This window comes from Rutidosis leptorrhynchoides, chromosome 3, assembly GCF_046630445.1.
Source record: "Rutidosis leptorrhynchoides isolate AG116_Rl617_1_P2 chromosome 3, CSIRO_AGI_Rlap_v1, whole genome shotgun sequence".
NCBI classification, from domain to species: Eukaryota; Viridiplantae; Streptophyta; class Magnoliopsida; order Asterales; family Asteraceae; genus Rutidosis; species Rutidosis leptorrhynchoides.
The window spans coordinates 159,823,958-159,842,175 of record NC_092335.1 but is presented as its reverse complement, the minus strand read 5'-3'; the positions used below and the strand labels follow the sequence as shown (position 1 = coordinate 159,842,175).

General features: G+C 33.2%; 2 protein-coding genes across 2 annotated transcripts in view; both read left to right on the top strand.

Moving 5' to 3' along the window:
- The first annotated feature begins 3,549 nt into the window (after positions 1-3,549).
- LOC139900540 (uncharacterized) lies at positions 3,550-4,337 on the top strand. Its single transcript, XM_071883306.1, has 2 exons — positions 3,550-3,811; positions 3,880-4,337. The coding sequence occupies exons 1-2, from the start codon at positions 3,550-3,552 to the stop codon at positions 4,335-4,337; spliced, it is 720 nt and encodes a 239-aa protein (XP_071739407.1).
- Positions 4,338-11,951: 7,614 nt separating this feature from the next.
- Positions 11,952-18,218, top strand: part of LOC139900539 (uncharacterized) — a 28,056-nt gene continuing 21,789 nt past the window's right edge. Inside the window, exons 1-2 of the mRNA XM_071883305.1 lie at positions 11,952-13,041; positions 13,237-13,597. Of these exons, the coding sequence (XP_071739406.1) occupies positions 11,952-13,041; positions 13,237-13,597 (1,451 nt within the window). The remainder of the gene's footprint in view (positions 13,042-13,236; positions 13,598-18,218) is intronic.

The window sequence follows — 18,218 nt, the reverse complement described above, 5'->3', positions numbered from 1 at the left end:
ATTCTATGGAGGCGGAGATGCAGCCTATGAAAGATAATCAAGTATGGGACTTGATTGATCTTTCACCCAATTGCAAGACAGTGGGGTGTAAATGTGTCTTCAAGAAGAAGGCTGACATGGAGGGTAATGTAAACACTTTTAAGGCTCGATTTGTGGCAAAAGGTTATACTCAGACTCAAGGAATTGATTATGAGGAAACTTTTTCACCAGTCGCGAGCATTAAATCAATTAGGATACTCATTGCCATAGCTGTTTTTCATGATTATGAAATATGGCAAATGGATGTCAAAACCGCTTTCTTAAATGGCGACCTAAGCGAGGACGTATATATGGTTCAGACGGAAGGGTTTGTGAATCCTAAGCATCCTAATAAAGTATTCAAGCTTTTAAAATCCATTTATGGATTAAAGCAAGCATCCAGGAGCTGAAATCTCAAGTTTGATGAGAAAATTAAAGAGTTTGGTTTTTCTCAAAACGGAGATGAGCCCTGTGTTTACATTAGAGCTAGTGGGAGCAAAGTAGTCTTCTTGATCTTGTATGTTGATGACATACTACTTATTGGAAATGACATTCCAACTTTGCAAGATGTCAAGTCTTGGCTTGATAAATGTTTTTCCATGAAGGATCTTGGAGAAGCTACTTATATTCTTGGAATCAGGATCTATAGAAATAGATCTAAAAGGCTTATTGGTTTGATTCAAAGTACATACATTGACAAAATCTTGCATAGATTTAGCATGCAGAACTCTAAACGCGGAGCATTTCCCGTGCAAAAGGGTGTAATCTTGAGAAAGTCTCAAAGTCCTATCACACCTGATGAGATAAGATGAATGAAAGGTATCCTATATGCTTCGGCTATAGGATCCATAATGTATGCTATGTTATGTACTAGACCTGATGTCTCGTTATCTTTAAGTTTGACGAGTCGTTATCAACAGAATCTAGGTGAAGAACATTGGATGGCTGTTAAGAACATTCTTAAGTATTTGCGGAGAACTAAAGATATGTTCTTGATTTACGGTAGTTTGAAAGAAGAGTTGAGTATTAAATATTATACAAATGCTAGTTTTCAAACTGAACGAGATGATTCTCGATCCCAGTCAGGTTGTGTCTTTGTCATGATGGGCAAGACAGTTGATTGGAAGAGTTCAAAGCCGATCACGGTTTAACAATCTACAACAGAAGCAGAATACATTGCTGCCTGAGAAGCTGCTCGGGAAGCTGTTTGGATTAGGAAGTTTCGTTGGTGAAATCGGAGTAGTACCCAACAATAAATCTCCTATAATAATGTATTGTGATAGTTCGAGTGTTACTATTATACTTGCAAAAGAATCACATGTACATAAATAGATCTGACACATTCTTTAAAAGTTTGACTACATTCATGAAGTCATTAAGAAGAATAAGATTAGTATTCTTAAGGTTCATACAAATAATAATGTGGCTGACCCGTTCATGAAGTCCATGATGCACAACAAGCGTGATGATCATGCTAGTAGTATTGAACTTCGTTATGCTACTAATATTTTCATTTATAATCTAGTATTTGGATATGTTTGGAACATTAAGCAGTTTTATCTTAATGAATTGATATATAGTTGGTATGATCGTTTTCATTTATATCACTGTGTTTTATATTAGCATGTTTAATCCATGAATAATTGTTGATTATTCAAAATCTCCATAATCGGTCATGTTATGGGAATAACTTGAATTAAGATTAATGTGAAGTTTTGGTTATATTTATTGATGATAAATAGTTAACTTGTAGAGACCAAAATTCATATGTATTCATTGATGATGAATATTGGAATGACCCATCCGAGATGTCACTACATGGATCGTTGTCAGTAGTGAATCTTTTAGTGATTATGTCTTTATGTCCTTAGACTTGAGATGCACGCCAGTTTTGATGTGTGGAATATTGTACTTTGATATGGTAAAACGCTGTCCTGAATAAGGTTGTAATAAAGGCCATTTTTGGGTGCAATGTAAAGCTCGTAAGAGACACGTGTATGCAACATAGTATTTGTTCCTCCAAAATGTTTGGAGTTAGATACTTTTGAGCTCCTCGATGAATGAATAAGATATTTGTGTGGCCGCACCCAGATGTAATTAAGATGATACTTAATTAATTTGGTGATCTAATTCAGTTCTAAGATCGAGAAATAAAATTGTTAAACAAATGAGAATGACCGATGATCCATATCTCAAGTTTAACTAAAGTATCTGAAATAAAGGGACGAAGGACATTTAACACTTACTATAAACAGTTCTGAGAAACTACCCTCACATGAATTTAGGGACAATGGCCTGTTGCTAGACGGTATGCATTGTTTGTATAGTTACTTGGTGTTGTGTCATGCACAAGTGGGAGTATGTAGGATTAATGTGCAAGGTACAACATATAACTATGTGGCTAAATTCATTTGAGCCTTCGGGGTCACACATATATACACCTAGACGTTGAAAATATATATATGATGTATATATATTATACTCAAGTAACGAAACAAGTTAAATATTTAATTATAAATTAATTAATATGAATTAATTATAATTAAATAAAAGTTTTAATGACTTGGTTAACAAGTTGAATTAATTGAAATTTGTATACTCCGTAATCTTTGTTTTAAAAAGAAATTACTTTGTATGTTGGTTAAGTTCAAACTAATAGAGGCAAGGATCTCCACAAATTTATTTACATACACTTTGGAGTCGGTTGACTCATTGCAAAATATTATATAATATTTTCCTTTTGGTTTTGTGAAGATATAGAACAAAAAAAAATGCTTTGTTTCTTTTCATTGCCGCACCAAAAAACCAAACTCACAATTCTTTTTTATATTCGACGGTAGCAAGTATACGGAGTATTATAATATCATGGTTTTCCTTTGTGTTCTTGTAGAGAGTCACAAAACAAAGACATCAATATCTCGTTTTGATTCTTTTAGTAACACTGTACGGAGTAATATTATTTATTGTTTCACACAATTAATCAAAGGTTGATTAATTTGTTATTTGGGTTTGGACTAGCATCCATTGACGTTATCTGAAAGTGTAGTGGACTATCCAAAGAGACGGTTATACTTTTGATCGTAGGTTTCTCTTTCAAAAAGGCGGTTCGGTTCTATCTTCCATGGACATTAATTCGCAAAGGTATATTACTAACTCACTTTGTGAATTTATTATTTTGACAATTATTAGTGGTGTAACTGGATCTAATGGGACGGTTTAATCGTGTGAATGTTTATTAATTAAATGATTATTTAATTATGTGAATGTTCATAAAATAATAAAATATTATTATTTAACTATCCGCTGCATTTATCAGATTTAAAAGTACACACGATCTTCCTTCAAGGGACAACTTCTTGTTTAAGTTGTCATTTTATGAAATAAATTTTATATATATATGAACTGTTCTGGGTATGTTGTAACACATGAACTGTTCGTGTCTCTTTGAAAGTTTAATGAAAATACAGCTTGCATTTGTAACATAAGATATATACTGTAATTTTATTCCTTTAATTTTGAGAGTATATTAACATGTATGTTCTTTCTTCTTTAATTAAGGGAGCGATAGGTGCACTAGATGGGACTCTTGTACATGCGATTGTTCCTGCTAAGCAACAAAGTGCTTATAGAGGGCGAGGTGGTGGACGATGTTATCAAAATGTTTTAGGGATATGTGACTTCAATATGGTATTTACATATGTGTGGGCTGGATGGGAAGGCATAGCTCATGATTCAAGAGTACTAAATGAAGTTTTATACAATCCCACTTCCGGTTTTCCAATTCCTCCACCAAGTATGTATCTTTTTTAAATGTATAATTTTTAATTATTTGAATGTTTTGACACTCTCATTTCATTATAGATAAGTATTATGTATGTGATGCTGCATATGCAAATACTCGTGGGTTTTTAGCTCCATATCGTAACATAAGATATTGGTTGGCTGATATTCGACGTCGTCGTGCTTTAACTAGCGAAGAAAAATTTATTCATGGACATGCACAACTTAGAAATGTCATTGAACGTGCTTACGGAGTTTTGAAAGAAAGATTTCCAATTCTAAGAGAGATGGCTCCTTATTCATTCCCGGTTCAAAGAAATGTGGTAATTGCGTGTTTTGCGATACATAATTTTATTAGAAAGTGGAATATCCATGATGAGCTTTTCATGGAATGCGACGAGAATGATGAAGAGAATGAAGGAGACGAAGACGTAGAAGAACATGTAGATGGTGGGGAAGACGAACCCGAATCACAAGGGGATGCTCAAAGTGCGCAATACATGTCAAATTTGCGTGATGAAATTGCAAGCAATATATGATTAGTCTTGGTTTTTGACTTATATTTTTGGACGCAATTATGCAAGCTATGCAAGTAATTTTTGGTTAAGTACTTGTTGTAAACATTACTCGTTACCATTTGTTGTAACATTGTTAAACTAGTTGCTGTAAATATTGTTTTATTGTCAATTGAGTTTTAACTTTGTAACTTCAGGGTATAATAGTCATTTTTATTATTCAGCATATTTATTCAGCACAATAAGTAAACAAGATTATTTATTTCCAGATTACTCCATATAGTCATTCTATATCCATTCTGCCATCTTTATCCATACGTGACTTAATGAAATAAATGATAAACAGGCTCTTAATGTGTTTGCCAAACAGTCTAGGATATACACAAATTTGTAGTTACGTACATACACAAAAAATTAAACAAACAAACATATATAGTTCTTGAATACAATCAAAGCCAGTAGAATTTAAACAAAAAATTTTCTTTCTTGAATTGCAAAAAAAACAATATATATGATTTTTCTATACATTATAATCAGTCTATATAAGTGTTATGTGTATCCTAACAATCCATATCCATATATAACCTTAAAGGATCATCTCTTAATGTATGAATTGTGATATTCTCTTTGAACCTAACCCTTCATCACAAAATCTTGATCAGTTTCTCTTAACCATGGAAAAAGTCAACAAAATGCAAGAAAATGACTTTTTATACGAATTAATCAAATCAATTATTTGGTATAGAATTGATAACTTAATTATGCCGTTTTGATGGACCAGAAGGTGGGACAGGTTTTCCTTTAGGTAGCATACTGAAATACAAGCCCAAGTTACTCAAACCCGCATCGTACTTTCTCCTGTGTTGCTCCGGTTGCATTGTTGTGTAACCGCGGCTAGTTGCGGTGCTTTGGCCGATGAGAAGGATCATTACGTAAAGAACAAGGAAGAGCTTCCAGCATGCAAAGTGTGAAGCTTTGAACGAAAATAGTGGTGCCATGATAATAAGGATATACGAAGTAATGTTTTTTTTTTTTTTTCTCTTTGATGAATGTTTTTGGTAAAATGTTGTCAATAAGATACACAAAGGGAATGAGATATATTATATATATATATATATATATATATATATATATATATATATATATATATATATATATATATATAAGTTTGAGACAAGTGTGTAAAAGGGTAGGAAACAGAAATGGAAAAGTGTGAGGCACGCCAATGACTAATTTTGATCAATTCTTGAATGTCAACGGATTGCCGTTCAAAAAAAAAAAATAACGAAATCTAGAGAGAGATTATGTATATTTTTAGAGAGAGAAAGTAGTTTGACTTTGCAACACAACTTTGAATGTTTGACTGGAATGGAACTTTTTAAACTATTAATTACGTAGTAATTCAATACAGTAATATACTTAGGCCTAAAACATCTATTTAACAGATAGACATGTGTTTTAAGTAAACAATTATTGGAAGTATTGGCATTGAATACCTCAAATTGCATGTTTTAAAACAAAACACGCTTTAATTTTATACGTGATCACCAGTAGTACTTGATTAATGTGGTGGATCATGGATGTATTAAATTAAATGATAAGATATGAACTCCCTTAACTTATCTATGTTTAATATCATTATGTATAATTATTCTTATAAGAGGTGTCTTTGAGCATAGGCAACATAGACAACCGCCTAGGGCTCAAAAAATTAGAAAAGCCCAAAATTATGAATATGTACCAAAATTTGGGGATATGAACCCGGTATAGGGCTGAAAGAATTTGGGTACCAAAATTTGGAGATATGAGAGAAATGGTACTTAGAGAAGCTCATAAAACCAGATACTCAATACGTCCTGGAACGGGGAAGATGTACAAGGATCTAAAGAAACATTTTTGGTGGCCAGGTATGAAAGCCGATGTTGCTAAATACGTAGGAGAATGTTTTACGTGTTCTAAGGTCAAAGCGGAACATCAGAAACCATCAGGTCTACTTCAACAACCCGAAATCCCGGAATGGAAATGGGAAAATATTACCATGGATTTCATCACTAAATTGCCAAGGACTGCAAGTGGTTTTGATACTATTTGGGTAATAGTTGATCGTCTCACCAAATCAGCACACTTCCTGCCAATGAGAGAAGATGACAAGATGGAGAAGTTGGCGCGATTGTATTTGAAGGAGGTTGTCTCCAGACATGGAATACCCGTCTCTATTATCTCTGATAGGGATGGTAGATTTATTTCAAGGTTCTGGCAGACGTTGCAACAAGCATTGGGGACTCGTCTAGACATGAGTACTGCATATCATCCACAAACTGATGGGCAGAGCGAAAGGACGATACAAACGCTTGAAGACATGCTACGAGCATGTGTTATTGATTTCAGAAACAGTTGGGATCGACACCTACCGTTAGCAGAATTTTTCTACAACAACAGTTATCATTCTAGTATTGAGATGGCGCCGTTTGAGGCACTTTATGGTAGAAAGTGCAGGTCTTCGATTTGTTGGAATGAAGTGGGGGATAGACAGATTACGGGTCCGGAGATAATACAAGAAACTACCGAGAAAATCATCCAAATTCAACAACGATTGAAAACCGCCCAGAGTCGACAAAAGAGCTACGCGGACAGTAAAAGAAAAGATATCGAGTTTGAAATTGGAGAAAAATGGTCATGCTTAAGGTTTCACCTTGGAAAGGCGTTGTTCGATTTGGTAAATGGGGGAAACTAAATCCAAGGTACATTGGACCATTCAAGATTATAGATCGTGTCGGACCAGTAGCTTACCAACTGGAGCTACCTCAACAACTCGCGGATGTACATAACACTTTTCACGTCTCGAATTTGAAGAAATGTTTTGCTAAAGAAGATCTCACTATTCCGTTGGACGAAATCCAAATCAATGAAAAACTTCAATTCATTGAAGAACCCGTCGAAATAATGGATCGTGAGGTTAAGAGACTTAAGCAAAACAAGATACCGATTGTTAAGGTTCGATGGAATGCTCGTAGAGGACCCGAGTTCACCTGGGAGCGTGAAGATCAGATGAAGAAGAAATACCCGCATCTATTTCCAGAAGATTCGTCAACACCTTCAACAGCTTAAAATTTCGGGACGAAATTTTTTTAACGGGTAGGTACTGTAATGACCCGAACTTTTCCATGTTTATATATATTAATTGAGATTGATATTTACATGACTAAATGTTTCCAATGTGTTAAGCAATCAAACTTGTTAAGACTTGATTAAATGAAATAAGTTTCATATAGACAATTGATCACCCAAGTTGACCGGCGATTCACGAACGTTACAAATTTGTAAAAACTACATGTTGTGGTATATATAGACATATATATATATTGTTTACATGAGATTATGATGAGTAAGTATCGCACTAAGTATATTAACAATGTGTGATATACATAAGAAATGAGATTACTAAGTTAAGAAACTCGAAATGATATATATAACGATTATCGTTATGATAACGTCTACTAAATACATATGTATCATATTAAGATCTTGATACACTATATTTAACATGATAAAATGATATTTAAATATATCACTAAGTGTGTTAACAATGAACTACATATGTAAAAACAAGACTACTAACCCAAGAATTACGAAACGAGACTTATATGTAACGATTATCGTTGTAACGATATTTTAATGTATATATCATATTAAGAGATATTCATACATCATAATATCATGATAATATAATAATTTAACATCTCATTTGATATAATAAACATTGGGTTAACAACATTAATTGAGATCGTTAACCTAAAGGTTTCAAAACAACACTTACATGTAACGACTAACGAAGACTTAACGACTCCATTAGAATGTATATACATGTTGTGTTTTGATATGTATTCATACACTTTTGAAAGACTTCAAGACACTTATCAAAATACTTCTACTTAACAAAAATGCTTACAATTACATCCTCGTTCAGTTTCATCAACAATTCTACTCGTATGCACCCGTATTCGTACTCGTACAATACACAGCTTTTAGATGTATGTACTATTGGTATATACACTCCAATTATCAGCTCTTAGCAGCCCATGTGAGTCACCTAACACTTGTGGGAACCATCATTTGGCAACTAGCATAAAATATCTCATAAAATTACAAAAATATTAGTAATCATTCAAGACTTATTTACATGAAAACAAAATTATATATCCTTTATATCTAATCCATATACCAACGACCAAATATAACAACCCTCACATTTTCATACTTGAATTGACTAATTTGCCTATAGGGTTGTTATCCATACGTAATATATAATTAAATTCGACGTTGATCAAATATTTATTTTTAGTCGACACGTTCTGTTAACTAAAGTTTACACTAATTATATAAAATAACTTTAGTTAATATTAATGCGTATTATATTTAAAACTATATGTAACATAATTATTAATTAAATGATAAGTTATTTTAATCATTATATATATTTTTAGCTTATAAAAAAAATAAAAATAAAAAGAAATAAGATTTTTTTTATAAATTAAATAATGAGCCCATGAATTTTGACTAAATATTTTCAAAAACAAAAACTTATTAAAAACATTTTTAACATGTTTTTATTATTTTGTCAAAATTGGCACCTTTATTTTATTATTTTTTTTCTTTTCACCAACCATTTTTTACCTATAAATACATGGCTTCTCATTCATTTTTTCTTGCCAAACACAAAAACTTAAGTTATTCTCTCAAAACCTTGAAGAAAATTTGAGGTACTTTCTATTTTTATTAAAATTTTTCAATATTGTCATTTATATTTATATTTATTGTATATTCTTTGTAAAATTCGAAATTAATTATGTTTATATGTTATAATTAGTATTATAAGTGTTATGATGCATAAAAATAATTTTGATAATTTATGGAATATTATTTATAATTAAATACGAATTATGTAGTGTTTAAACGTAAAAACAATGTAAAATTCGTAATAAATACTTTTAACTAAAAATAAAATATATATAATTTTTTCTGAGTTTTTAAAACTTATATAGATCTGAAAAAATTATAAAAATAATTACTTGGGTCGAATTGTTATTTATTATATAATTAAACTCTATTATTATGTAATTCGAAGGTAAATTAAGAATAAATATAAAATAATAAAAAATATTTTTTTAAATATTTTTCTACAGGTTATTAGACTGATAGAAACTTATAAAAATTATAAAAATAATTATTTGGGTCTATTTAGTAATTATGTAGAATTAAAATTTTTTTGTGAATACATTAAGGGTAAAAACAAAAATAAATACAAAAATATAATAAAAACGTTTTCTTAAATTTTTCTACTAATCTATATGATTAACTAAGACTATAAAAATTATGTATGTAATTTTTAGATATTTAATTTATTATTTAGACATTTTTGAATAATGTTCGATTAATAAAACACTATTATTTTTGAAGTAATTTAGGTATTTATTTAAAGGTAATTATATTTAATATATATAAGACATACTAAGGTATAATAACTAAATATTAAATAATACTTAGGTTATATTATCACATATATAATTATTAAGTACATTAATAATTCGTTGTGTGTATACACCTAAAGTGAAGGTTAATCAAAGATAATGTATAATTCATGTGAACTTCATCGCTACTCACGGTCGTAAGTGAATGATGTCTATGTTGCCATTTATGGGTAAGCTTGTGGATCTCGAATGCCATGACTTAGATTCTGGTCAAGAGTCCTGGGCCCCCGGTTACATCTGGTCATTCCTGACTTATTTTATAGCAACGAAGTTTGAGTAAAGTTGTACAACGTCTTGCTAAAGATTAACCCGAACTTTCTAAAATTGGAAAATTACTATAAGTGGAAACTTTTCATAAATAGTTACCTTCCGAGAATGGAAATTCTTTAGTGAACCATTACTATCAATATAGTACTATATACTATTGTCTGTTAGGCAATGTCTGATCATACGTTCTATCTCTAGGTTGAGATCTCGGTCACGTCCTTCCGTTCAATTCTTTCGTGGAATACTCTTTTGTGCTACTAAGGTGAACTTCATAGCCTCACTTTTTACTGTTTCATAACTGTTTTATAACTTTTGGGGTGAGACACATGCTTGCTTTATAACTGTTTTACGCTTAGACACAAGTACTAAATTGTTAACTATGCTGTCATGCTTTGATTCATGTTAAATCCCTACCGTAATATCGTCAATTGCTACGTTTAAATGCAAACTTAATTATTGTGAGTAGGCCTATTGAGAGTAACGTCTCTAACCATTCGACCGTTGGTCTTTGGTTACATAATAATGATTCCACGACACTGACAGTACACGGTGTCATATAGCGATATTACAAACTGCAGCAACACTTTTAGATTGATATATCTATATTGATCAACTTTAAACTAAATCTTGCGGTCTAAAACTTTGGATATTATTTATAAACCTATGAATTTCACTCAATCTTTTTGGTTGACACTTTAAGCGTGTTTTGTCTCAGGTGATGATTGAGCTAGCTACTACTTGCTACTAGATGATTGATGTATGCTTTGCTGCTTGCATGGAGTCCATCATTCATATTTATCATTTTGTTTAAGACATTTTCCATTTACTGTACTCTTATGATGTAAAACTTTGAATAATGCTTCCGCTGTTTATTTAATAAATAAAACGTCTCATTTAGAGTCGTTCTCGCTTATACAACTGTGTTATGATATGATTGGTCATAATTACCCCTGGTCCATTTTGGGGGTGTGACAGATTGGTATCAGAGCATGTTTGTTATAGAGAACCAGGATTGCATTTTATGTGTGCCTTATGTGCTAGTTAGGGTACCTTAGCAATCTTTAGGACTATAACCTTTCCTGCCTTAGTTTTAAGTGCTTTTCCCTTATATCTTACCTCGTGCTTTTATGTCACCCTTAGAATCATTCTAGTTCTCTTTCCTTCTTTCTTTTAGGATGTCTAACTATAATCCGATCATCATCTCTGACACCGAAACTGAAGGATCAGTCAAACGTAATCCGATCATCATCTCTGATTCTGAAACTGAAGGATCAGGCAACTCACCAACTTACGCACCTGCTACTCCACTTGCATCACCAGTTTATGTTCCGACTACACCGCCTGCACCACCAGTCTATATGCTCGCTACTCCACCATATTCACCACCTGCTGGAGAATCCCAAATTGATGCTGACTATGATGGGGATGATGATGAAGAAGAAATCATGGAGGAAATCATTGAAGACGAAGAATCAGAACCCGAGAAGGAGTCTGAGCCCACTGTTGTCTTAGCTCCCTCTCAGAAGAGGAAGGAACCTGAGACACCTATTGTTGAAACCCCTAGTCCCTCCAAGAGACTTAAACACAACTAACTTAGTTATTAAAAAAAAAAAAGTCAAGTGTTTTTCATATAAAAGGCTTTGCCTACTCATCGTTTTCTGTGTAATAAGGATAATTTATCCATTCGTTATTAATAAAAGTCAAGTGTTTGTTTTTAAAAATTTTGTCTTATCTCACCATATCTATATGTGTGTGTTGTGTGATTATTATGAATCATAATTGCAAACTTATATTTATAGCACCATAACTCTTCAATTAATACTTTATTTATGTATTAAAGAAAATGACTAGTGGTGCGCAAACAAATGACAACAACACTATTCCCAACATCACTCTCTCTGCCGAGCAATTTCAGATACTTTTAGCTGCCGCCCAGGGCAACCACAGCAATGGCAACAACGGTCAACAGAATCTCCCCAAAACTTGTTCATACAAGGATTTCTCAAATTGCAAACCTCCAAGCTATAAAGGAACTGAGGGACCGGTTGAACTAACCCGGTGGTTCGAAAAACTTGAGTCTATTTTCAGGATGTGCAATTGTACCGATGTTGATCGCGTTAAGTTTGCTACAGGATCTTTATCTGGCGGTGCATTGACTTGGTGGACCGCATACTCTCAAACTGTGGGACTTGATGCTGCAAATGCCATCCCATGGACTGTCCTAAAAAGAATGATGACGGATAAGTATTGTCCAAGAAATCAGGTCCAGAAAATGGAAAGTGAGTTCTGGGAACTCAAGGTAAAGGGTACTGACATTGAGGCTTATACCAACCATTTCTTAGAGTTGGTTACATTGTGCCCTGACATGGTACCTACGGAACACAAGAAGATTGAACGTTATGTAGAAGGTCTGCCTGATGAGATTCAGGGTAATGTGATAGCTGTTGGTAAAGAGACCGTCGATGGTGTGATATTGATGGCTCAAAATTTGGTAATGGCGAAAAGAAGGAAGCTCGCCACTAATAAGCAAACCCAAGTAAAAGCTGCTGATAATAAAAGGAAGTTTGAGCCTGCTCAGAGTTCGGGTCAGGGTTCAAACAAAAGGCTTAGTGATGCTACAAAAAGTGGTTATATTGGAACAAAGCCATTATGTAATCGCTGTGATAAGCATCATCATGGGAGGTGCACTGTTGAGTGCAGTAGGTGTAAGAAGATTGGCCACTTAGCCAAGAACTGTAAGGTTGTGTTGCCTGCAACCAACACTCCAGCTGCAAAGACTGATCCAACCGTGCCTACTTGTTACGGTTGTGGGGAAGTTGGGCATTTCAGAAACCAGTGCCCTAAGAACAAGACTGCAACAGAGGGTAATGCTAAGGGTAGAGCATTTGTCATGACTACCGAAGAGGCCCGTGAAGAAGATGAAGTTATAACGGGTACGTTCCTTGTTAACAATTGCTATGCTACTGTTTTATTCGATTCCGGTGCTGATAGAAGTTATGTGTCTACGAAATTTTGTGCCTTATTCACTGAAAACCCACAAGCCTTAGAAATCAAGCGCCTTGTAGAAGTAGCAAACGGTAAGGTTATGAAAGTAGACAATATTTATAAAAATTGTGATCTGATTCTAGCTGACAAAAACTTTAAGATCAACTTACTGCCAGTCGAATTAGGAAGCTTTGATGTAGTTGTAGGGATGGATTGGCTAACCCCGTTGAGAGCTGAAATCATGTGTTATGATAAAACCATTAATATTCCTCTTGAGAATAGTGAAACCCTAATCATACAAGGAGAAAAGAGTGGTTCTAAACTTGATATCATCTCTTGTATAAAAACCCGTAAATACCTGATGAAGGGGTATCAAGCCATCTTAGCTAATGTTAAGAAAGTCGAACCGGAAGAGAAACGAATTGAAGATGTTCCGGTGGTTAGAGAATTTCCTGAAGTTTTTCCTGAAGAACTCCCTGGTCTCCCACCTCAAAGACAAGTCAAGTTTCAAATCGATCTAACTCCCGGTGCTGCACCTATTGCAAAGGCACCATATCGACTAGCTCTATCCGAAATGAAAGAATTATCCATCCAACTACAAGAACTCTTAGAAAAAGGATTCATTCGTCCTAGCTCATCTCCATGGGGAGCACCTGTTCTTTTTGTTAAGAAGAAAGATGGCACGTTGAGAATGTGTATTGATTACCGAGACCTCAACAAGTTAACTATCAAGAACCATTATCCACTTCCAAGTATTGATGACCTATTTGAACAACTGCAAGGGTCAAGTATCTATTCGAAGATTGATCTTAGGTCAGGGTATCATCAGTTGAGAGTCAAGGAAACGGATGTTCCCAAGACTGCCTTCCGAACTCGTTAAGGACATTACGAATTTCTTGTTATGCCTTTTGGTTTAACAAACGCACCAGCTGTATTCATGGATCTTATGAACCGTGTATGCAAACCTTATCTTGACAAATTCATGATTGTTTTCATCGACGATATCTTAATCTATTCCAAGAACAAGCAAGAGCATGAACGACATTTATGTTTGATCTTAGAATTGCTAAAGAATGAACAATTGTATGCCAAGTTCTCCAAATGTGAATTTTGGTTACGAACAGTTCAATTTCTCGGACATGTGGTTAATAGTGAAGGAATACATGTCGATCCAGCAAAAATCACTGCTATTCAGAACTGGGAAGCGCCTAAGAATGCGAAGCATATTCGCCAATTTTTGGGACTTGCTGGTTATTACCGAAGATTTATCGAAGGATTTTCTATTCTGGCGAAACCTCTTACTAAGTTAACTCATAAGGGGAAGAAGTTTGAATAGTCTGAAGAACAAGAATCTGCGTTTAAGATTTTAAAGGAGAAATTGACCACAGCCCCGATTCTATCTTTACCTGAAGGAGACGAGGATTTCATAGTTTATTGTGATGCCTCGAATCAAGGTTTCGATTGTGTATTGATGCAACGTCAAAAAGTTATTGCATACGCATCTAGACAACTTAAGAAACATGAGAAGAATTATACCACACATGACCTGGAGTTAGGAGCTGTGGTATTCGCTTTGAAGATATGGAGACATTACCTTTACGGAATTAAATTCACGGTGTTTACCGATCATAAAAGTCTTCAACATATCTTCGATCAGAAACAACTAAACATGAGGCAATGACGATGGGTTGAACTACTAAACGACTATGATTGTGAGATTAAGTACCATTCCGGTAAGGGAAATGTTGTTGCCGATGCTCTCAGTCGAAAGGAGCGTAATAAACCTATTCGAGTCTGAGCTTTGAACATGGTTATTCAGACTAATCTTACAACTCGAATCCGTGAAGCACAACTTGAAGCATTGAAGGAAGAAAATGTTCAACTCGAGGGACTAAAAGGTCTTGAAAAGCAACTTGAACTCAAGGGAAATGGAACACGGTATTTTAATAACCGAATCTGGGTCCCAACCTTTGGAAATCTTCGAGAACTAGTCTTGGATGAAGCACATAAGACTAGGTATTCTATTCACCCAGGCTCTAGTAAAATGTATCATGATGTGAAAGAGTTTTATTGGTGGCCTAATCTGAAATCTGATATTGCTGAGTATGTGAGCAAGTGTCTTACTTGTTTGAAAGTTAAGGCCGAGCATCAAAAGCCGTCTGGTTTACTTCAACAGCCAGATATTCCGCAGTGGAAGTGGGAATGTATCACTATGGACTTTATTACTAAATTGCTCAAGACTTCTAGTGGCAATGATACTATTTGGGTCATAGTGGATCGCCTTACTAAATCTGCACACTTTTTACCGATCAAGGAAACTGATAAGATGGAGAAATTGTCACAACTTTACATCAAAGAGATTGTCTCACGACATGGAATCCCTATTTCTATCATTTCTGATCGCGATAGTCGATTCACTTCTAGATTCTGGAAAACTTTACAATCTGCTCTTGGAACTAAACTCGACATGAGTACCGCTTATCATCCGTAAACTGATGGCCAAACTGAACGAACCATTCAAACATTTGAAGATATGCTTCGTGCTTGTGTTATCGACTTCGGCAAAGGTTGGGACAGACATCTGCCCTTGGCTGAATTTTCTTATAACAACAGTTACCACTCAAGTATTAAGGTTGCACCTTTTGAAGCCTTATACGGACGAAAATGTAGATCACCCCTATGTTGGGATGAACTAGAGGAGAGACAATTGACTGGTCCTGAAATCATACATGAAACTACCGAAAAGATCGTACAGATTAAGAAACGATTGGAAACTTCCCGCAGCCGACAGAAGAGCTATGCTGATAAACGTCGAAAGGATTTGGAATTCCAAGTTGGTGATAAAGTCATGTTGAAAGTATCCACTTGGAAAGGCGTCATTCGTTTTGGTAAACGAAGCAAACTAAGTCCGCGTTTTGTTGGACCTTTCAAGATTACTGAGAGAATTGGTCCCGTGGCGTATCGATTAGAACTACCTGCTGAGCTTAGTAGAGTACACGACGTATTCCACATCTCGAACCTGAAAAAGTGTCTTGCTGATGACCCACTTGTTATTCCTTTGGATGATCTCCGCATTGATGATAAAATGCACTTCATCGAAGAACCTATTGAAGTTATGGATCGTGAGATTAAACGCTTGAAACAAAGCAACATTCCCATTGTTAAGATCCGTTGGAATTCACGACGTGGCCCCGAGTATACCTGGGAACGTGAAGACCAAATGAAACGGAAATATCCCCACCTCTTCTCAACCGCCGATGCATCAGACAAGTCTACTTGAAACTTCGGGACGAAGTTTTCTTTAACGGGGAGGTACTATAACAACCCTCACATTTTCATACTTGAATTGACTAATTTGCCTATAGGGTTGTTATCCATACGTAATATATAATTAAATTCGACGTTGATCAAATATTTATTTTTAGTCGACACGTTCTGTTAACTAAAGTTTACACTAATTATATAAAATAACTTTAGTTAATATTAATGCGTATTATATTTAAAACTATATGTAACATAATTATTAATTAAATGATAAGTTATTTTAATTATTATATATATTTTTAGCTTATAAAAAAAATAAAAATAAAAAGAAATAAGATTTTTTTTATAAATTAAATAATGAGCCCATGAATTTTGACTAAATATTTTCAAAAACAAAAACTTATTAAAAACATTTTTAACATGTTTTTATTATTTTGTCAAAATTGGCACCTTTATTTTATTATTTTTTTTCTTTTCACCAACCATTTTTTACCTATAAATACATGGCTTCTCATTCATTTTTTCTTGCCAAACACAAAAACTTAAGTTATTCTCTCAAAACCTTGAAGAAAATTTGAGGTACTTTCTATTTTTATTAAATTTTTTCAATATTGTCATTTATATTTATATTTATTGTATATTCTTTGTAAAATTCGAAATTAATTATGTTTATATGTTATAATTAGTATTATAAGTGTTATGATGCATAAAAATAATTTTGATAATTTATGGAATATTATTTATAATTAAATACGAATTATGTAGTGTTTAAACGTAAAAACAATGTAAAATTCGTAATAAATACTTTTAACTAAAAATAAAATATATATAATTTTTTCTGAGTTTTTAAAACTTATATAGATCTGAAAAAATTATAAAAATAATTACTTGGGTCGAATTGTTATTTATTATATAATTAAACTCTATTATTATGTAATTCGAAGGTAAATTAAGAATAAATATAAAATAATAAAAAATATTTTTTTAAATATTTTTCTACAGGTTATTAGACTGATAGAAACTTATAAAAATTATAAAAATAATTATTTGGGTCTATTTAGTAATTATGTAGAATTAAAATTTTTTTGTGAATACATTAAGGGTAAAAACAAAAATAAATACAAAAATATAATAAAAACGTTTTCTTAAATTTTTCTACTAATCTATATGATTAACTAAGACTATAAAAATTATGTATGTAATTTTTAGATATTTAATTTATTATTTAAACATTTTTGAATAATGTTCGATTAATAAAACACTATTATTTTTGAAGTAATTTAGGTATTTAATTAAAGGTAATTATATTTAATATATATATAAGACATACTAAGGTATAATAACTAAATATTAAATAATACTTAGGTTATATTATCACATATATAATTATTAAGTACATTAATAATTCGTTGTGTGTATACACCTAAAGTGAAGGTTAATCAAAGATAATGTATAATTCATGTGAACTTCATCGCTACTCACGGTCGTAAGTGAATGATGTCTAGGTTGCCATTTATGGGTAAGCTTGTGGATCTCGAATGCCATGACTTAGATTCTGGTCAAGAGTCCTGGGCCCCCGGTTACATCTGGTCATTCCTGACTTATTTTATAGCAACGAAGTTTGAGTAAAGTTGTACAACGTCTTGCTAAAGATTAACCCGAACTTTCTAAAATTGGAAAATTACTATAAGTGGAAACTTTTCATAAATAGTAACCTTCTGAGAATAGAAATTCCTTAGTGAACCATTACTATCAATATAGTACTATATACTATTGTCTGTTAGGCAATGTCTGATCATACGTTCTATCTCTAGGTTGAAATCTCGGTCACGTCCTTCCGTTCAATTCTTTCGTGGAATAC